The 22,859-nt window shown below is 41.9% G+C and overlaps 1 protein-coding gene across 6 annotated transcripts in view; it reads right to left on the reverse strand.

Annotated features, from left to right (window-relative positions):
* The window catches only part of GIGYF2 (GRB10 interacting GYF protein 2), a 146,118-nt gene continuing 123,259 nt past the window's right edge, over positions 1 to 22,859 (reverse strand). For 5 of the 6 annotated variants that reach the window (XM_053903609.1, XM_053903601.1, XM_053903605.1 and 2 more), the window contains 7 exons: positions 16,420 to 16,542; positions 13,182 to 13,388; positions 12,847 to 13,052; positions 11,299 to 11,453; positions 9,520 to 9,740; positions 6,637 to 6,784; positions 1 to 1,844 (listed from right to left, as the gene is read on the reverse strand). In XM_053903609.1, the coding sequence (XP_053759584.1) occupies positions 1,777 to 1,844; positions 6,637 to 6,784; positions 9,520 to 9,740; positions 11,299 to 11,453; positions 12,847 to 13,052; positions 13,182 to 13,388; positions 16,420 to 16,542 (1,128 nt within the window). In that variant the 3' untranslated portion in view covers positions 1 to 1,776. Of the gene's footprint in view, positions 1,845 to 6,636; positions 6,785 to 9,519; positions 9,741 to 11,298; positions 11,454 to 12,846; positions 13,053 to 13,181; positions 13,389 to 16,419; positions 16,543 to 22,859 lie in introns of those variants that run through there. The other variant, XM_019445545.2, reaches the window with a different exon arrangement.

Raw genomic sequence — 22,859 nt, forward strand, 5'->3', positions numbered from 1 at the left:
GACAGAATACCACCACGTTTTATTTAAGTTCTTTTTTATTTTCCTCCACACTGGCAAAAGTTCCGAGGGAGCTTAAAGTTTTGTAAACATTTTAACTATCCCTCTTCCCCACCCCCCACTTTTGAATTTACAAAGCAAAGGAGAGCAGGAGTCCCAAGTTTCAATGGTTCCCCATCTCCTCATGCTATTTGATCCAAAAACTATATACAAGTTTGTAGCAGTCTCTGTATAGTTATTGTACATGTTTGGGAGGGAGGGAGGAAGGCAAGAAGGGATAGGGAGAATGGTGACCCAAAAGAATAAAAATAGAAACCAAATATAATCAGCCAAAACCAAACTGCTCTCAGAGCAACTCCAGCCTTCTTCAGGCAATGATGACAGAAAGAAAAGGTGCTCGACTAGGAGCCACCGAACCACAGCACTTCTCACACAGGGACGGACGGTCCAATGGCTCCAGACCAAAGTGTGATTGGCAATTCCAGGTGATGTTCTGTGGGGGGCTGAGGGAGGCAGGAAGAGTACTTGTTTATAAATAGGGCTTGAATACGTCTGTAACTGAAGTGAAGGGGTATTAGGAGGCCACGATCAGAAGCCAAAGCCAGGCTTCTCTCCCCCATTCTCTCCCATCCCCTCCACCCCACTGCATTCTCCTGTGTAGTGGTTTCCATGGATGAAGGTCTTAAAGATGGTCAGGTTTTGTATGTTTTCTTTTCGGAAAAGGCAAGCAACTTGCCATTCCAGAATCTTTAAACAGAACCTTTTGGGGCCACAGCAAGACACACACGCAATGCTCTGAGGAACCAGATGAAATTCCGGGCTTTTATCAGAAGCAAAAGTTTATCCCTATCCAAAATGAAATTATACAAATTCATACATATGGTAAAGATCCTAGCTGCCTCTTAAACGAGACAAATTTTCAGCAGAAAGGCCCAAAACAAACTGGTCCTAGTCCTCTGAAGTAAAAATATTTATGGGAAAAAATCAGTTTTTGTAAGAAAGGAAAAATTAAGAATAAGTTCTTCTCCCAGGCCATAGAGTTTCCTTTGTCCAATCGGGTTGGAGTATGCCAAGGGAGAAGTCAGCTTGCTTGGAAGTCACTACCTAATGAAGAAAAACATGAATCCTTTCTCCGAAAGGATGCTCAGAAAGAACAGGCGAGGGGTGTGCAACATCAAACCAATCCAATCTAAACTCCACCCCACTCAGGGCCTCTTTGATGCAATCCCAGAGTTAACAGTGGCAATGCAACCTTCAGACTGGGGGTGCTCTGACTGTCTTGTTGGACACTCAAGTCACAGTTCATGGCATTGTGTGGCTGGTCAATGTCTGTTACCATTAACTCTCTTCACGATTGCACCAGTTAGACCCCTTGCTCTTACGGGGAGTTAAAAAGAAGAAAAAGAAAATAGGAGGGAAAAAAGTGACATAAGAAAGTAAATAGCTATTGGCAGATCCCAACACACTTTCTGGGACACAGTAGATGAAATCACGGCACAGTAAACAGGTGCTGCCCAAAATCAGCCTTGTTGGGGAGGAATCCCCACTGCCACCCCCAAGACACAGGGTCCAGTCCACTTATCTAGTCTGAGATGCTCACCAACAAAAACAATTTAAAGAATCTTGGACACAAAGGGCTAGAAGAAAAAGCCTGAGATGATCGGTTCTGTGACTTGTTGCAGAGTGATAAAGAGTAAATGGTGAGTAAGTGTTGTGTCCAAAGGTGGAGAATCCATGGTCAGCAGAGAGGAGAAGGAAGGCCAGTCCACTGGCAGGTGCTCAGTAGTCATCCAAAGTCTCGATTTCACCCATATTGAGTCGCTCTGATGAAGCATTGACTGAAAACCCTGCCGGAAAAAATTGGCAATGAGTGACCACACCCGAACAACCATGGGGCTTGAATTCCCATCAGTGGGCTGGAAGAGAAGTCTCTCGTGTTTTAACATTTTTTATTTATTTTGGGACAGAGAGAGAGAGCATGAACGGGGGAGGGGCAGAGAGAGGGAGACACAGAATCGGAAACAGGCTCCAGGCTCCGAGCCATCAGCCCAGAGCCTGACGCGGGGCTCGAACTCACAGACCGCAAGATCGTGACCTGGCTGAAGTCGGACGCTTAACCGACTGCGCCACCCAGGCGCCCCGTCTCTCGTGTTTTAGCTTGCCATAGGGATACTAAAGAAAGGAAGGAGAAAGAAGAATGAAGGTCGGAGAGTGGTACTCTGCCCTTGCAGTGAGAGATTCTTTATTTTTATTTACTCCTCAGGGTTCTGGTAGAATTTAATTAGGGAGGGAAAAAATGAATTACGAACTAGTGCCTTAGCGATTCCTGAGAACAATCTGGCTGTAAGCATGTGTTAAGGCCAAGTCAGGGGGGCTGGCGGGGAAAGTTCATTCAGGATGGGCACTTTAATAGAGATGTGGGCAGAGGGGAGAGAGAGAATAACATATGCCAAATACTTTGTAACTACCTGACCAGAAGACTGTGAATTCTAAGTGGGATAGATATTACTTCAGTCCCACTGGCTATTGGGAATACTTTTTCCCCCTCAATGGGTCAAAAACTTTTTCAAAGTTTTGGCCAAGAGCTTTTGCCATTCGAGGATAGGAGGCTTCAGGCAAGATCCACTACATGATCCTGTGAGCCCTGAGAGTAGAGAGCACAAAAAGATGACAGTGCTTGCAAAGGAAGGGATTTCAGTTAGCCATATGGATTAACCAAAATGGAATCTGGTTTAGAGAAAGTAATATTAGTACCACCATCGAAGGCAACGATCAGTACTCACAAACACTACCAACGTTTGAAAACCTAATCCCTTCAGCCACACATATGTAATTTTTCTATAAACTTCATAACCAGAGATAGACAAAGTATTATTAACAGGGCTTCTTTGGAACAAGGGACTCCCAAAAAGCTTTCAGTTCATCTACCCTAAATGAAATCTGTTCAATCTGTTTCAGCTCTTATTTGAGTATCAAAAAGTAAACTCTCCTATGTGAAAGCAGTTAGTTGTTAACATTACTTGAGTGTTCTGCCCCCTTTTTTCTTTAATGTTCAAGTTTTCAAACAAAGACACATTTTATTTATTTTTTTAATGTTTGTTTGTTTATGACAGAGAGAGACAGAACCCGAGTGGGGGAGGGAGCGGGAGACAGAGAGAGCGGGAGACACAGGATCCGAAGCAGGCTCCAGCCTCTGAGCTGTCAGCACAGAGCCTGATGCGGGGCTCCGACCCACGAACCGCAAGATCACGACCTGAGCTGAAGTCCGACGCTTAACCAACTGCACCATAACAGTGCCCCAAACAAAGACACATTTTAAATGTATGGATAATAGGGGCACCAGGGTAGCACTGTCACGTAAGCGTCCGACTTTGGATCAGGTCATGATCTCACGGTTCATAGGTCTGAGCCCCACATCAGGCTCTGTGCTGACAGTGTAGAGCCTGCTTGGGATATTCTCTGTCTCTCTCTGTCTCTGTCTCTGTCTCTCTCTGCCCTTCCCCCACTCACACTCTCTCTCTCTCAAAATAAATTAACTTTTAAAAAAAATAATAAAAAAGGCTCACATAATAAAAATAGCTTAATTACACTATATTCTTGATTCAAAATATCAAGATTTGATATTCCTCAAGAGGAAGAGACAGAGAGGGAGAGCAAGAGGGAGAGTGAGCGAGGAAGCTGTGGTACAAGCTGCTTACAAGGCCTAAGACTACAAGGGGTTAGGGCTCCAAACCCCAACCGTAGTTCTACCCATCAACTGTGTTCCCACAGCCCACAAGACTTTTGTCTTGAAAATAACAAAAGGCTTAGTGTCCCTATTTGAAAGTAACAGTTTAATTAGGTAACTATAAAAACTTAAAGACCAGACAGCTTATGAAATGAGCTATGACTCTATTCTGAAGCAGGTTTTTGACTTCACATGTATCTCAAGAACAGATGAACCGTGATAAAAACAATGAGCTACATGCGATAAAAGTGGAAACGTAATAAAAACACAAACTAAATTAATTTTAATCATGTGAAGACGGAAAAAAAGTGGGCCAAAAAAAAGTTCCTTACTTATTAATCGACAATATGTCAATTACTGGGCTAAGTTTTTAGCAGACATGGTTTCATTTACTGGTCACAAAACCCAGCACAATGGGCAATACAAAGAAGGATGTAAGCCCACTATGCCTAGTTCTAAAGACTACACTCTGTTAGGATCAGAACAAATGACTACCTCTCACTCGCATGACTTCTTTAAGGTCTGAGAGATCGTTTTCTTTTTTTTTTTTTTTTTAATGTTTATTTTTGAGAGAGAGAGTGTGTGTGAGAGCAGGAAAGGGACAGAGAGGGAGGGAGACAGAGGATCCGAAGCAGGCTCTATACTGACAGCAGAGAGCCCGATGTGGGGCTCAAACTCACAAATGCTGAAATCATGACCTGAGCAGAAGTCGGATGCATAACCTACTGAGCCACCCAGGCACCCCTGAGCGACTGTTCTTATAAGGGAAGTATGACTGGGGGGAAATGCCGTTGTGTGTGAAACTTATCATATCCAAATAATGGATACTGGTTCACAAGGGCACCCTTCTATTTTAGAAGCAAAGTTCTCTTTTGATCAGTGACTACTTTCTCAATGGATAATTCTGGACCAAATGAGAACCTGTCTATGGGTTACTGTGACTGATGGACATTTATTAATCTTTCTCAATCTGTAAACCAATTAAGACATGTATCAATTAAAATAGTAATAAATAGAAATGAGAAGGTAAGGGACAGAAATTAGTAATTATCAGAAGCATTTTCAGAGAGAAATTTAAATGAGCAGAAATTTTCATTAAAAGGTACAAGCCCACACAAATGAGTCTTCTCAATACTCTGTTGAACGTTTTACTTCCCTTATATATATTTTTTCTTCCCCTTCAAGATAAATCGATTCCTTAAACTCTATTCCTAAAATAATCTCTCATTCTCCTGAAGGGAGTTTTAAGTCCCTTTTTTCTGGGGTCTGTAAGAGGGATGGGGTCAGACTGAATATTTAATTCAAAGAGCTTTACCTCCTTTTCAGAAGAACCTTTTCTCTGACAGCCTACCCTTCGAGAGCCATAGCTAAAGAGCAATAAATAAGGTCTCCTTAGGTAGAGCCCACATCCAGAATTTCAGGAACACTTTTAAATCTATATTCACCCACTTCTGTCAAAACTGGATGAGATGTGAGACTGTTCCATCCATTCTTAACATAAATTTCTGAGACAGGCAGAAGAAAACAGCGTTTCACCAGACCTCTCTGTTTCCAAGCCAGCTTTCAGGCCTCAGTTCCAAAGGACAATCCACAAAGGTAGGTTTTTATTACTGACATTTTGTTTTTCTCCAGGGCAGGAAACTGCGCAGGGAAGGCAGGGACCCTGAGGGCAGAGGAGGATGGCAATCCACCGCTCACTGTGTTTGCGGCTCACAGGGGCATCACCACCTGATGTCACCCTGGACCCGCCCAACACACTTCAACAACCACATCCTTACTCCATAAGCCTGCTCCATTTTCCAGGGCTCATCCTTTCAGCAAATGGCAACACTACCCATCCTGCTGCCCAAACCCTTCCATTCCCCTTGTCCAGCCAATTCTGTCCCCTAAGTTTCTGAAATCCATCTAACTCCTCTCCATCTACTGCCAAAACCCTATTCCAGGCCACCAGGACCTTTCACCTGGTCTATAGTGCAGCCTAATTAGTCTGTCTCCTGCCTGGGCCAACATCCCAACCTGCTATCTTTGCCAATATAATCATTCTATTCCAGAAAGCATGGTTTTTAATAGCCTATTTTACATTCATTAAAAAAAAAGAGAGAGAGAATCATCTTAATTTCATCATAGCCTGTGAGGGTGTTAGGCCTATTTAAGAAACACAAGGGGCCTGCATCAACTTTGTCTAGATGGTTTATTATTCCAGAAACACTAATGCCTGTCCTTCCTGCCAGTCTTTCAAAGCCCCAGTTCTGGTGTCACCATTCCCATGAAGCTGTCCTAGCAAGAAGATTCTGGTTCTCAATGCTAGACAAGAATAGTTGTGGCCAACGGAAGAGTGGGAAGGAAACAGGCCTCCTGTGAAATCCCAGCCCTACTGCTGAACAGCTATGTGACTTTAGAAAATGTTCTAAATCCTCTGGGCCTTGATTTACTCACCGGTAAACTGGAAACATGACCTGGGAAGGCAGAATGACTCTGAAAATTGGATATACATACATACATAATGGATATCGACAAATACTAGCTGTTTGAATACCTGATTGGATTTATGGTCAGCTTCTCACAAATCAGCATTTAAATTTTTACAACTTTTACTTTTCTCCATTAGCATTATCTTCCAACTAAATTAAAAGGTCTTTTAGGAAAATTCATATTCAATATGAAATTTAAGGCTTCAAAGTTTACAGCACCAGACAATGTAAGTAAATACTTTTCATATTCCCTAGAGCACGCAAGGCGTAGCTCTTACACTGATGTGCCGAGTAAATATTACTTAATTTAAGCTGGTTTAAAAAATTAATTTTATATAAGAAATATTTCCCTTTATGAAAAACATTCCATCATGGGACTCAATGATACTGCTATAACCTGCACACCCCAACACCCAGCTGAGACTTTAGGCCTTTGCTCACCTAATAAACTGGGATCTGCTCGGACCATCTTCTGCTTTTTCTTCTTCTTGCCACTTTGTACGGCCTCAAAATTGGATTGTTGGTTGTTGCTTTGATTGGTCTGAAATACTGAATGGAGTGCACTGTGATTCATTCCCCACACAGAGTCCTGTGAAACAAGATGTCACGACTGAGGTTACACAGTGGACACAAGTGTGGTCCCCTCTAAGAAAATGGTTGATTTGCCCTTACCTTATCAGGTACGAGACTAAAAACAGAAAGCCTATCGTGGATTCTGGTAATAGGGAAAGCAAGAGGAATTCACTGGGCCACTCTTTCCCTTCACTTAGATTCAGACATCCCAAAAGGCCTGTCCTGGTAACTCCGGGTATCCACCCCACCGTGGCAACACGTGCGTCAAAACGTCTCTGGTATACGAGGAGTCTGTACCATCCACCAGGAAACCAAATACACGGCAAACAACCAAACAGACTTCTGTACTCCAGCAATTTACAGCACAGTACAAGGTCCCTTTGTCTCTGAGCCCCAGGACAGCGAGGACAGGCTGCAGGCTAGCTGGCAGCATGTCACCAAACAAAATTAGTATCATGTATTTTATTCCCATTGGCAATCCTAGAAGAGATCTGGTCCCCAAATGTTATCCATACACTTTCTACCAACTAGTTAAACTGTGAAACAGTCTATAAGCCATTCACACTTCCCCATTGCTCTTACTAGAGCAATTCCATTTTAAACTGGGATCTGATTCAATGAGCTAGTGGAAGGCACAGGTGGCGGCAGTGGCAGGGGAAGAGTGGAGAGAGTGTGGTGAAAGGACAAGCCCGGCTATGTGCACATGTGCACGCACAAGGGGCCTCCACCTTCCAATTTAGGCACACGGAGACGCCATCTCACAAATGCAAAGAGCGGTCTGTATTGCTACACAACATCTTCCCTTCTGATTCCTCATTTTCCCTTGTGCTGTTCATGTTTATACCTCTCACTTGCCTTCACTTGATCCCCGTTAGCCCATCTACCGAAATGGATTGTAAACGCCTTGTACTTCACTGTTATCTTTTATACAGTGAATATATGTAACGACTGATACGAAATGACCGATAACAAACATAATCTCTAACACAATTACAGGACTAAAGAACACGAATATTCTTAAGCTCTCCACGAGCCTTGCCAGCTCATCTTTCATAAAACTTGTATAACTGATCCTCATTATTCACAGATTCCAGATTTGCAAATTCACTCACTGGCTATAGTTTATTTGTAACCCCAAAATCAAAACTTGCAATGCTTTTATGGTTATTCTGAATATGCAAATGTACAGAGCAGTGAAAACTCTGCCTTGCCTGAGGAACACATTTCCAGCTGAGGTGGAACAGGGCAGTAAGCTGCCTTCTTGTCTTAGCTCCCATACTGTGAACAAGTATCTTTTTCAGCCTATTTAGTGTCATGATTTTCACATTTTTATGCTTGTTGGTGCTTTATGCTGTCACTGTTTGCAATGACCCCACGTTTAAGGTGCTGTCTGGTGTTCCTCAGTGCAAGAAGGCTGTGCCACACCTTATGGAGAAAATACACTTGTTAGATAAGCGTTATTCAGGCATGAGCTCTTATGCTGCTGGCCATGAGTGCAATGTTAAGGAATTAACAATATATTAAATAAGGCATCTTTAAACAGAAACACGCATAAAACAAGGTTACATATTGATCGGCTGACAAAAATGTTGTGACCAGAGGTTCACAGAAACCTAACTGGGTGTTTCCCCTGGAGCAACAGGTTCACTCTCCGCTAATTCAGCGTGAGTGGCGATCTACAAAACAGAACTACCACGAATAATGAGAACTGACTGTACTTTTACATCCCCATCAACAACACACGAACGTCTGACATGCTACAGTAGTGTCAATATTGGGTCCAGTGGATCCTGCGCACTGGAGATTTAACATTTGTAGGTGTTAACTATTCAAAAAATTTATGGGTCTATGACAAATTGGAATCTGCAATTTGAGGAAGATGTACGCACCACGGAGAATGGAATCGAGAACGATTATATGTGCCATTTGGGAAATTTGCAAAAAGTCTCTGGATATGTAATTTGAAATTATCAAGTCTACCACATTTCTTCTTAAGTGTATTTATTTAATCGAGAGACAGAGACAGAGACAGAGAGAGAGAGAGAGAGAGAGAGAGAGAGAGAGAGAAAGAAAGAGAAAGGGAATGAGCAGGGGTGGGGCAGAGAGAGAAAGAATCCCAAGTAGGCTCTGTGCTGCCAGGGAGGAGCCCAACGTGGGGCTCGATCCCATGAAGCACAAGATCATGACCTGAGCCGAAATCCAGAGTCGGACGATGGACCCAGGTGCCCCGAATCTACCACATTTTAAAAAGCTACGGTATAAAAATGGTATCTTTTGGGGCACCGAGGTAGCTCAGTCAGTTAAGTGTTTGACTTCGGCTCAGGTCACGGTGTCACAGTTCGTGAGTTGGAGCCCACACCGGACTCTCTGCTATCAGTGCAGAGCCCACTTTGGATCCTCTGTCTCCCCTCTCTCTCTGCCCCTCCTCCGCTTGCATGCATGCTCGCTCTCTCTCTCAAAATAAACATTTTTTAGAAATGGTATCTTTGGGCACCTGGGTGGCTTGGTCAGTCAAGCGTCCAACTTCAGCTCAGCTCATGATCTCACAGCTCGTGAGTTCAAGCCCCGCGTCGGGCCATGTGCTGACAGCTCGGAGCCTGGAGCCCGTTTCGGATTCTGTGTCTCCCTCTCTCTCTGCCCCTCACCCACTCGCATTCTGCCTCTGTCTCTCTCAAAAATAAATAAACATTAAAACAAAAAATTTTTAACTCACTCTCAGGAGCACCATACAAACTACTGCCTCATTCATACCTGCTGCTGCTGCTGCTGCTGCTGCTGCTGCTGCTGCTGTTGCTGCTGTTGCTGCTGCTGCTGCTGCTGCTGCCGTTGGTTGGCTTTCTGTTTGGCACGGCGCTCGAGGAACTGCTTGGCAAACTCCTTGGCCTCAGATGTATCTCCTAGATAGGCCCTAATATAATCATGGACCTCATAAGGAGATTCTACTTCTTTCAGGAAAGAAACAAATGTGGGAACTGCAACATGAGAGGGGAGAAGACATAAAAAGTAACAATGAAATATCACATGCAAGAAATCAGTTTGTTTTTAATATACTGTCACACCTACGACCAACTCAATCATGTAAACTTGAAAGGTAAGCAGCTACTGTGTTAAATATTCTTTAATCTACTGAGGGAAAAAAAAAAAAGCCCACTGTCATTGCAATGACCAAAATTATCTCAAATAGCATCAAGTCCAACAAAGACACATCATGCATGCTTAGTTTCACTAAATGTTACTTTAGTAAAAACTAAATGTTATATTGATTGAAAAAACTGCTTGCCTAAGAAGTCACCCGGAAATTCATTTTTTCTTTCCTTAAATCCAATCAATTATTTATTAAGTGCTATGATGTGTGTCGGGCACCGTGACAGATAACTAAAAATACAACCACACCCCCCGGGAACTTTCACTTCATGGAGATACCATTTGTTTAGAAAGGAATCAAATGGAGCGTTGCAAGCAGTGTGGTGCAGGAGAAAAAGCACAAGTGTCAGAATTAGACAGACATGGGTTGAAAACCTGACTCTGAAATTTGCTCGCTGTGTGACCTTGATGAATTACTTAACCATTCTGAGCCTCTGTTTCCTAATTTATAAAATGGGGATAATATCACCTACATTGTAAAGGTACCTTATGAAATTATTGCACAAATTAAATAACTGGAATAACATATGTTAACTGCTAGAAAGTGCCTAGCACATGACAGGTGCTTAATGAATGGTAGCCATTACTATTATTTACTATTGTTTTCCCTGGTTCTTTCAGACCATTAGATACTGTTAACGATGATGCAAAGGAACGCTTCCGTTCCTTTACTGTTCTGTTTTTAAAACATCCTTGGTTTTAGTAGTTAAGATACTGGAGATAGACTAGTTCAACGTAGCCTATCAGTTACAGGAATCCCTTCCACACCAAGCTGGTCTCTGGTTCAAACAACTGAGGGTAGGGGCAAGGACTCATTTCCATCTAAGGCAGATGATTCTCTTCTGTGATCAACTAACACTTAGAAAGTTTTCTTCAAATTGCCCTCAAACCTTTTCACTTCCACTCACTGGTCCTAGTTTCATCCAGCACAAAATGAGTCTACTCGCTCTGTCACACAATTCCCACCCCTGCCGCCAAAGGCAGGAAGGGAAAGTTCTCACATCACTTCAGGCTTTTCTCGCCCAGGATAACCTTTGTCTCCACCATGAGTTACGTTCCTATGGACGTGGACTGGCTGGCATGTCCCCCACAAAATGACCCATATGGAACCGTGACCTTCTCTGTCCTGTACATCGTAAGACAGCCTGACAATAGTACTTATTTTTTGGCAACCACTGATAACCTATTTGAGCACGGTATTACAGGACTTTTCTCGCAAGTAGTGTTTACAATACTATGAAAGAGTCGAGTTCTTACGGTAGGTACAGGATCTGACCTCCATTACCTTTCACCTCCTGAGTTTTGGCCCATTATTCCAATTGGCAAACCTTTTTGGGGCTCCTACGCTGCCATTCCACATGCTGGGTTTCCCTCCCCAATTCTTACCATCCAAGTTATTTGCCGTATTAAGGGCATGAAGCATCTGTTCACACCACTGGGTAAATCCATCTTGGGCTTTATTTACTCCCTGAAAGAGCTTCAGCAACTTTTCTTCTTCTTCTACTTTCTTATTCTGCCGGTTAGACACACCTACAGATTTACTAAAGCAAAACAATAGGGCGATATTATATTCCCAGAAACTGTTACTATATGATTATACTACAACACCATAAATAATGTCTTGGCAACACTGGATGGCTGTCCAGTAATCCAACGCTTGGCTCCAAAAACGAAGAAAAACATAAAACAAAAAAACCCCATACTTCAAATGGATTGGGGGCCAGGGGGACTCAATACCTGCTTACAACCTAGCCTCAGCTAATACATTCTGATTTGTGAATATAGGGCGCCTTGCCACAAAAATGGTTAAATTATTCCTATGTGTCTTTTGGTAAGTTTTTAAATTTTGCTAAGCCTCAGTTTACTCATCTGTAAAATGGTACTAATACTTCTTTGGATTATGAGGAAAAAAGATATTGTATGTCAAGGCCTAGAGCACAGTGCCTGGCAAAGATGCTCAATAAACTGACAGTTGTTTAGAGTCCTAGTCTTAATATGTGAGACCCTCAAACGAGAAGAGACAATCTGACAACACTACCATTTATTAAGTAGTCACTATGTGCCAGGCACTTCACTAACTACTTCGTGTGCATTCATTTAATCTGTACAACCACGCCCATGAAATCGTTATTATCATCTTCATTTTACAGATGAGGGAACTGAGGCTCAAAGAGGTTCCCTCTTGCCCAAGGTCACACAGCTAATAAGTGGTAGTGCTGGGATTTGATTCATGTATTTATCATTAAAACCCATGCTCATCCAAGAACACCGTATACTGAGGAAAGAAAGACAAAGGTGAAATGTCATTAATTTACCATAAAAATAAATAGGTTTAAGGTCATTAGAGAGGTGTTTATAATACTCCCTACACTCTAACTAACTTAAAAATATACATTTAGGAAAAAATGCTAAGATCTAGAGAATATCTTGGAGAAATGTTCAACGACAACAAAAAATACTCTATTCCTCGGGATGTCTGGGTGGCTCAGTCAGCTGAGTGTCCGACTTTGGCTCAGGTCATGATCTCACAGTTTGTGAGATCAATTCCCATATCGGGCTCTTCACTGACAGTGTGGAGCCTGCTTGGGATTCTTTCTCTCTCTTTGCCCCTCACTGACTAATACTTTCTCTCTCTCTCAAAACAAATAAACTTTATATATATACTACTCCTAATATTTATTAAGTGGTTACCAAGTGACAGGCAATGGACTAAGTGCCCAGCAATACAAAGAGCCCCTAGACATAACACAGATATGTTTCCATGGGGAAGAAAGCAGTCACCAAACTACAGCCTTCCATGCTTGGACATGGATGAAAACAAGCAAAAACTGAATAGCTACCTTTTCACGCCCACCCAATATCCCCACTCCACACACGCCCCTCCCCATCCCCCAACCCTCCGAAGAGCATAGGTGTGATCATTTTGAGCCCTACCTGAGACTGGCGTTGTTTTTATTTTTATTTGTAGAATTCCTAGGTCCCACCTCTTTCACTGCATCATCCCAGAATCCCATGTTGGAGTTTTTAGTGTCTGCATTACTCCAGATACTACTGACTAGGTCAGACGCCCACTGATTAGGGGGACCAGTATTTATAGAGCCCCAAACAGAATTCCCAATGCTGGTGTGCAAGTTGGAATGCTGTTAAGGAAGAAGAGACAAATGATGTGGTTAACAATACCAAAAAGATAAAAAGAGAGTCCACAAACGTTCGAAAAGGTCACTTCTAACGCCAATCCACACCACGCGTGCTCAGGAAGCCGGACCCACCGTATTGTTCCGGGCTCTGTTTGGTTGCTGGTGCTGCTGCTGCTGCTGTTGCTTCTGCATCTGCCTGGCTTCTTCCTGCTGTATCTCTAGAAGAGACTTCGCAGTACCTGCAGGTTTGCTGACATTCCCCCAACCTGAGAGTTTTTGCTGCTGCTGCTGCTGCTGCTGCTGGAGAGCTTTCATCAATTCCCTCTGCTGCCGCCTTTGCTGTTGCACAAAGATAGGAGCTAGCTTAAGACTCTGGATTTTAAAATACTAGTTACAAATATCCAGTGTGGTAAATGGAATGCAAATACATAACAGCTGTACAAAATTAAGCGCCTGACAGGGTTAACTACTTTGCTTCAAATAAAGATGTAAGCTACCAGAGGTACTGAAAGGAGAATAAAAAGATCAAATGCAGAATTCCTTCTTAAAAATTAAGTAGGACTTTTGGTTAAGTATAGAAATGAAAATCATATGAACTTCCTAAAGCCCTACCAAAATGACAGGAAAAAAATAATAAAATACACAGATACATACACATACATACGTATATGCGTGTGTATATATATGTATGTATGTATGCACATATACATATATGTATACAGATGCTTTTAAAAAGCATAAACCCATAAGGACAAAAACAACAAAACAGATTTTACAAGCTGAAAAGCAGGGGTGCCCGTCCCTCTCTCTGCTCCCCACCCCCCGACATGAGTGCGCATGCACTCTCTCTCTCAAAATAAATAAATAAACTTTAAAAAAAAAAAAAAAGGAAAGAAAAAAACTCGCAGGTCTTTAAAAAAAGAAAGAAAGAAAAAAGAAAAGCAAATAACGACACCCAATGTAACAGACCCAGTAAACTGAAACCTAAGTAAATGAAGCTCAGAAACAGGCTAATTCATCTAGAAAGCTCAGGAATTAAAAGTGTGGGTAACAGAGGAAAACCTGCCTGAAAATCTGTAAAAAGTAGCAGTTAAGATCCCAGCTGCCTCTGCAATGCGATGTAAGTGGGCAGCTCTCAGAAAACGGAAAAGTTCCTCTTTCGAGAGGCTGAGCCAGATTGGTAGGTTATTCTGTGGGGAAGCTGACCTAGCACAAAAGGATACACCTATAAAATACAAATAGATGGGAGGACTCCCCCAACAGAACAGCCCTGCGAGAGATCACTGCGGCAAAGCCCACCGAAGTCTTGTGTATGCCAGAATCTCTAATCCTAAATATAAATAAACAGCTCAGGACCGATTTGACATAAGCTTCTAAAATGAAAGCCAAAGATCAAATTAAAAAAAAGAAAAGAAAAAAAAAGAAATTCAGTGGAAACACAAACAAGGGAAAATGGGCACAAGCTAGCTTTTTTAAAAGGTATCAGTAAGTAATTTTAGAAAGGTAAGAAGTAAATTCAATGAAAAAAAAAGAGGCTATAAAAAGAAACACTTTCAGAACAAAATACTCAGGGAAATTTGAAATAAGATCACATACATTACAGCTCAACAGAAGGACTGAAACGGAAGATAAAGGAAATGCTCCCATCAAAAAAGATAAAAAGACAGGTTAAAAATGAGAGAGAAATTATGAGAAAAAAAAACCAGTCCAGGAGGGCAACATACAAATGGTAAGAATTTGAGAAAGAAAATAGAACAAGCTGTGCAGCAAACCAAGAGCACCCAGATTTGAACAGGATGGGGGGGGGGGGGGGGGGGAAGCATGCAAAGGGTACCTCCAGGAAAGAATGAAATACAATTATCCTAGGTTTACCTACATGAGAAATATCTACTGAGTAGCATTTTATACCTCTTGAAGAGTGTGAAAAAGTAACAGTTCAAAGAGAATTAATCAAATGAAAACACAAATAAGGCAACCATTAACTTCTGACTGACTGAATGATGAACAAGTCCCAGGATTCCAACTCTGATGACCACTATTATTTTTTCATTCAGCAGAGACCAAAGATACTGGAACAGTTTCTAGTCTTAAAGAGAGTAGATCTATTCTGCTCTGCATCTACTTGTTGGTAACTTTTTAGAAAATAAATTATTTTACAGGAAGTGGTCCTTCTTTTTTTACAGGGTGGGAAAGAAGGTAATTTTTAAGATGAAGTAAGTTTCACCTACTGGATAAGGTCAAGCACTCTACATGGTGAGTATGTATAGACAACTCCCCCTTCTCTGTGTACCCACGGCCTTCAGTGAACCACACCCCCCAGATCCAAAAATGACGACTGCTCTGCCTCAAGTCATATCCACGAAAAGCACTTTCTTCAAGACTCTGCTACTCCTGCCATCTTTTCAGAGGCCTCCCTAGATCACATGACCTAAAACGAGGCACTCAATTGCTACCACCACCAATTTTTCTCCATCTCCCTTCAACCCGAAGGCAAGCTTTATAAAAGCAGAGAATTTTGTCTGTTTTAGAATCAGCTAAACTCACCTACAACTGAGTAGGTGTCAGCAAATATGTGATGGATAAACGGACGAATGGATGGGTGAACGGATGAATTAATACGGTACCTAATAGCATGCTGAACCAAACCATTTTCTTATTCATTTTCTCTTCTGTCAAGAACTGTATTCTTCCCTTTCCTCCCTTTACTTCACTCTTTTGTATCCGTCTTATCCTAATGATGAACTATAGGATATAGACTCACAAGTAGAGAGACTTTATTTCTGTCGTATTTAAATTTTTCTAGGCTAGTCAGAAAACCCAGTATCCTTAAAGAGATGTATTCTGCATTCTAAAAATCTAATTTGTAAGAAACATATCTATATAAAACTCACCCATAATTATGAAAACTCCACGTACTTTTATTTATGAGCTACTTCCTCAAGAACATTCACATTACCTAATCTTTTTTAAATGCTTATTTATTTTAAGAGAGCAAGTGAGCATGAGCAGGGGAGGGGTGTAGAGAGAGAATCCCAAGCAGGCTCCGCACTGTCAGAGCAGAGCCCGCCTCAGAGCTCGATCCCATGAACTGTGAGATCACGATCTGAGCCAAAATCAAGAGTTGGACGCTTAACCAACTGAGCCACCCAGGTGCCCCTCATGTTACCTAATCTTAATGTTATTCCTATCAGCAACCTCACAGTTGCCGGAGTCACCAAATTCTAGACTAGCTAAAGAGCTTAATGATGAACATCCAATTCAGACACACGGCGACTATGACAATAATCATGATCTTTACTAACCACTCACCCATAATGCACCCCAGCTATTCTGGAACACTGACTAGAGCACTTTTACTTTTAAAACGTACCTCTTCTCGAAGCTGCCGTTCTCGTTCCTCTTCTAGTTTTTGGATTTCAGCCAATGACAGCGTTGCCTGGGACTGACATGCTGTTGTATTGGACTGCTGGCCCCACGTGGAAGAAGAGGGAAGCTAACAAAAAGGAAGGCAGAAGAGTTCATGAGGAAATGTGGACAGGAAACAAAGAGGCAAGACTGCATTATATACAGGCAGGGAATTCATGTTTCCTTCAACTCCACTTAAACATTTAACTCAAAATTCCATCCTGCAATCCTTGTGCATATTAGAATTCTCCCAGTTTGCTTTTGAAACTTTTGTCACTACTCTAAACCTCAGATTATTTTAGAACTTAAAATATACATGGTACACTTTTATCTACCATTTCGGACTGCAAATTTGTTACACCTGGCACTAATATATATATACAACAATATACAGATATAACGAGTGAGGAGTAAAACAAAACAACCACTACATTTTTAATCCAAGGGGGCAATGAAGGACATGATATGCTACTTTTAGTGAAAAGCTGAAAGACAATATTTCTGAAGAAAAAGCTGAGGTGGGGAGCTCACAGAAGATGCCAGGCATAGTTCTTAATCAGTATTTTATAAAAGTGAATCACTGTTAACCAGGCTGTAGCTTCTAGTCATGAGCCCTAGGCCGTTTTTAATAAATAATTCTATTTTTCCTATCCTTTAAAATCACTGACTAAAATAGAGTGTAAATATTTTTTGGGTCCAGAAGACTTTAATGTTCTCAAATGCTTGATTATTTTAAGGGAATCTCTTGGTTGTCTGGGCCAAAAAAACACACACTTTAATTTTGAGACATCTTGTGGCTCTTAACAAACAAACAAAAATAACAAAAACCAAATCTAACTAGACTTGAAATATGTTTAATAAAAATCATACAAACAAAATGCCCAAAAAGCGCAAAGAAGAATGGCTCTATAGCAGAAATCTCTGCAACCTGGAGCTGGTGGAATAAGGACGCAGTTTAAGCTGTCACTGATATTGCCAAACAGCTCTCGGAAGGAGTACCTTCAGCACTACAGAATACCGTCGGTCCTGAACGTTTACGTCTGGGGCTGATAGAGGAGGTAGCAGGGGCATTTCTCTCAAAATACACCCCTGCTGTAACGGGGGAGAAGCGAGGAGGGAAGCTAAGAGAGAAAGACTGGGGACTGGGTGGGCAACATTAAGCACAAACGAACTCGTATTACCCACAGGAAATGACGTATTGGAAGGCACTATCAAGATCAAATGAGGCAGCAGATCTCAAACACAACAGCAGCATTCGGGAGGGCCTGTGAAAATGCAGATGCCCTGGCCCCACATTCGATGAATCAGAAGATCCAAAGGTGAGGCCAGAGAATTTATATGTTTTGAATTCTGATGCATTCAGCCAGTAACCCCCAAAGCTATCTCAAATCCCAGATGTGTCACCCCAGCGTACCCTAGGAACCAATCCCCAGCCCTCTTCAGAGCCTCAGTCAGCACAGGAAGAGATGCACTCTCCCTCCACAAGATGGCCTGTTCCCCCTTCCGGCACCTCCGAGTTCCTTCCCACCGCTGTGCCAAAATACGCTTCACTGTACTCTATGCTCCTGACTCACAGGTCTGCTCTGTGGACTAATGGAGAACAAAGCCGTCTTCTTCACATGACACACAAATGTCTGCAGATCCCTATCATTTTCTTTAAGTCTTATTTGCGCATAGGAAATGATATCCCATCGCTCCGTCAACACTGCCTCAGGTCATTTTCCAACTCAACCAATGTCCTGTACTGCCCACTCAGAGAACTACAGTTTATCAATCATACTTTTCAGAACAACTCACTCCCAAATCAGAAACAACTAATAGGGAGTTCAGCACATTCTTTATCACCTGAATGCCTCGTATCTTTCACTGAGGTAAGAAAATTTACTATTTTTTTCTGCCATGATATTGCTACCTTACTTTCCATCACTGTACTTTATTTTGAAAAATAACCATTACACCTCTGCTAGGATAGTACAAAGTGCTCTGCAGACCCTCTCCCCAGCAAAATGGGTGAAAGTTGCTTTTCAAAAAATTACTTAAAGCCTCTGGAAGTGAACATACAGGAATACGAAGAAACAGGTCTTCAAGAAAACGTGGTAAAACTCGGTAAGAACTGAGAGTCTGTGGTACTTGCACCGAGATCCGTCCACTCTCTCCTGACTCCCAGCTCAGCCAGACAGAAGCGCCACTCCAGATGAGCGTAGCTCAGAACACAGGCCCCCTGTCCCTGTCAAGCCCAGTTGGTGGGCCAGCTTCTTACAAAGAGCACAACACCAGCATGTCCCCTCCTGGCTACAGCTACCTGCTGCAAAGGTGAAGGCACCGGCAAGGACAGCTTGGGGGGGGGGGGGGGAAGGGGGCTTCTTATGCCCAGCCCCCAACTTGTGGAATGGAAACTCCCTTGAGTACAGTGCCACCAGGGCTACTAGGGTCCTGAGTGCCACTGCCCTGACTCAAAAGGCTACCACGCCACCGGCAGAGCCAAGCCAAGCCAAATCGAGGCCGCTGTCCCTCCCCCAAGGGCTCAATTCCTAAGCAGAGTACCACTTAGAAAAGCACACCACTGTCACCAGCGCCAGAGCTGTGCCTCATACTTTTGCCTTGGGGTGGAGGTGAGAGGAACAGATGGGAATATGCAGAGTTCCGGACCTCTTCCTAAAGGAACGGAGTTTATTCGTAACAGACTGCGGAGAATGAGAAGTCCAAGCCAAAGGGCGCTTTTAAGAACAGTGGAGGCTGGGTGAAAGGCAACCGGGAGGAGATCAGTAGATTTACTGGACATGCACAGGTTAAACTGCGGGCCCCTACTCTGTCTCAGGGAACCAAGGAAATTGCCGAAAGAGGTTCTCCTGGGGTCAGAAACAATCTCAAAAATAGACCTCAGGAAGTGTCTCTTCAAAGAAGCCTGAATTTCACTGGATCAGTTGGTGAAGCAATCTACGCCCCAGGGCACTTCTGAGAACAGGAAAGCAATGCAGGTAGCAATCAGTGGAGGTTAACAGTTAGACAAAGCTAGAAAAAGATAATCAAAGAGTCCTGCCAAAACCAGGGATCCCAGAGTGACCATGGGCATGCCTGAGGAGCAGCAGCAGCAGATTTCCATCCACCCTGTTGGGGAGGCAGTGAGAGACTGGGACGTCACTAAATTAATTCAGTCAGGCACAAAACAATGATGGGGCTTGCAGGACCAGTAAACAGAGTTCCTACAACATATTATCAAAAACAAGTCCAGTTTCCAACAAAATAATATGAGAACTGTAAAGCGACAAGAAAGAATGGCCTATACGCCAGGAAAGAAGCTGGCAACCACCTACAAAAGTGACCAGATGTCAGATTTAACAAAAACATCCAAGTTTTATAAATACGTTCAGAGAACTAAACAAAACCTTGACTGAAGTGGTAAAGGAAGGCATGATGACAATGTCAAAACAAAGAATAGCAATAAAGTGATAAAGATTATTTCTAGACCAGAAGGAAATCCTGGAGTTTGAAAGCCGGGTAACTAAAATGAGAAATCGCTAGAGGAACTAAAAGTATATCTGAACTGGTCAAAGAAATTAATGAAATTTGCAGATCAACAGAGATCACACAATCCAAAAAACCGACTGAAAGAAAGAATGAAGAGAAACGAAGACAGCCTGAGAGAAATGGGAAACATCACTGAGCACACCAACATGTGCACAATACAAGTAGCAGGAGAGGAGAGAAAGGAGCAGAAAAAATATCTGAAGAAACCATGGTTGAAATTTATTTTAAAACATTAATTTATACATCCAGGAAGCTTAACTATAACAAGATAAACACAGAGATCCATAATTAGACATTACTATGGTAAAAATGCTGAAAGCCAAAAAGGAGAAAATCTTAGGGGGTCTGGGTGGCTCAGTCAGTTGAGCATCGACTCTAGATTTTGGTTCAGTCGTGGGATCGAGCCTTGCACTGCTCCCCCCCCCCCACCCCGCCCCCAAGCTGTGTGTGGAGCTTGCTTGGAATTCTCTCTCCCTCTCTCTGTCTGGCCCTCCCCTGCTCACTCACACATGTGAGTTATTTAAAAACATAGAATAGAATAGAATAGAATAGGGATGTCTCTGCCTTTAAAAAATAAAGACATCATTACTTCAATATTCCACTTTCAAAAACAGACCAATTAGGTGGAGATCAACAAGCAACTAGGTGACACTATAATAACCAATTGGACCTGAAAGACATCTATATATAACACCCGAGCCAGCAACAGTAGAATATACATTCTTCTCAAAGAAAGATCTCCAGGATACATCTAATGAAGGTAAAACCTAAGACATAATATCAACTTCCAATAATTCATTTAAAGGGAAAAACAGCAGTGCCTGGCTGGCTCAGTCAGTAGAGTGACTCTTGATCTCAGGGTCATGAGTTCAAGCCCCACATTGGGTATGGAGCCTACTTAAAATACAAACATAAAGTAAAATAAAATAAAAATAAAAACATAAAGTATGTTCTCTGATCACAATGAATGAGAAATAAGTAACAAAAAAGAAATTCTGGAAACTCACAAATCAGTAGAAATTAAACAAAACACTTCTACATAACCAAGGAGTCCCAGAACAAATCAAAACTTATGGGTAGCACCTAAACCACACTTAGAGGGAAATTTCTAACTGCAAATGACCATCTGAACAAGATGTCACATCAATAAACTAACCTGCCACACCTTAAAATACTAGAAAAAGAGAGGAAATTAAACTTAAAGCAAGCAGAAAAAAATAATAAAATTAGAGAAGTTAAACAGATATAATAGGAACAGGTCAGTAGAATCAAAGGCTGGTTCTTTAAAAAGATCAACAAAATTAACTTAGTTCGACTGTCCAAGAAAAGAGAGAAGACTCAAATTATTACAATCAGGAAAGAAAGAAGGACCTCACTGCTGATCTTAAAGAAACAAAAAGGGATATAAAGGAATACCAACACCAGCTGTCTGCCACTCAGATAACCCAGATGAAGAGGACAGATTCCTATAAAACTATAAACTATGGGGCTGCCCAGGTGGCTCAGTCAATTAAGTGTCAACTCGATTTCGGCTCAGGTTGTGATCTTACAGTTTGTGAGTTCAAGCCCCACGTCCAGCTCTGCACTGACAGCACAGAGCCTGCTGGGGATTCTCTCTCTTTCCCTCTCTCTCTCTCTCTGCCCACTCCTACCCCCCACCCCACTTGCACTGTCTTTCTCTCTTTCTCAGAATAAACTTAAATAAAAAGATTGTAAAGATGCAAACTACCAAAAACTTACTCAAGAAGAAACAGACAAGCTAAACAGACCTGTCAAGAAGCAAATATATAGAATTAGTAATCAAACAACTATCCACAAAAAAAAACCTAGGCCAAATGGTTTAACTGCCGAATTCTACAGAACATTTAAAGAAGTAATACCACTTCTTCACAAACTCTCCCAGAGTACAGAAGAGGAAACATTTCTCAACTCATTTTTCAGGGCCAGTATTGCTCGACATCATTAGTCATCAGACAAATGCAAACCAAAACCACAATGAGATATCATGTCACACCTACAAGAATGGCTATAATCAAAAAGTCAGATAATAAGGATTAATGAGGATGTGGAGATATGTGAATCCCCATATACTGCTGGTGGTAATGGAAAATGGTGCAGCCACTTTGGAAAATAATCTGGTAGTTCCACAAACCATCAAATCTAGTTCTCTTATGACCCAGCAATTCCACTCCTAGGTATACACAACTACATAAAAGCTCGCCCGTGAATATTGATTTATAGCAGCAATACTCACAACAGCCAAAAGATAGAAACCTCTCAAATGTCCATCAACTGATGAATACAAATGCAGGATGTCCATACCATGGAATATTATTCAACCATAAAAAGGAATGAAGTACTGAGCCGTACGACAGTGTAAGTGAACCTTGAAACCATTACGCTAATTGAATGAAGTCAGTCACAAAAGAACGTAGATTATATGATTCCATGTATTTCAAATGTCTAGAACAGGCAAACCTATAAAGAGAGAAAGTAAGTTAGGGGTAACTTTGGGCTGGGAGAATAGGGAGTAGGGTGTGACCGCCAAAGGATTTTTGGAGGAGGGGCCTAGGGTGGTATTGAAAATGTTAAAGTCCACTGTGGTAATGGTTGCACTTATCTGTGAATATACTAAAACTACTGAATTGTATACTTTGGTTTAATTATACGGTATGTGAGCTGTATCTCAATAAAACCATCTTTAAAAAACCTTTTTCAGGAGAGCCTTTAGCCATTCCTCATAACTGAATCTCAAATTCTTTATCTTCGTGCAGAATGTTGATCTATAAAATATTGGAAGATAGCAAGCCAAAGCCAGACACACAACAGATACAGTCAGAGAAGTCAGAGATCTGGAGGTTACCCGTGACTTTTCTT

The sequence above is a fragment of the Panthera pardus genome, unplaced genomic scaffold (assembly GCF_024362965.1).
Source record: "Panthera pardus isolate Hobbes unplaced genomic scaffold, ASM2436296v1 HiC_scaffold_10, whole genome shotgun sequence".
Lineage (NCBI taxonomy): Eukaryota > Metazoa > Chordata > Mammalia > Carnivora > Felidae > Panthera > Panthera pardus.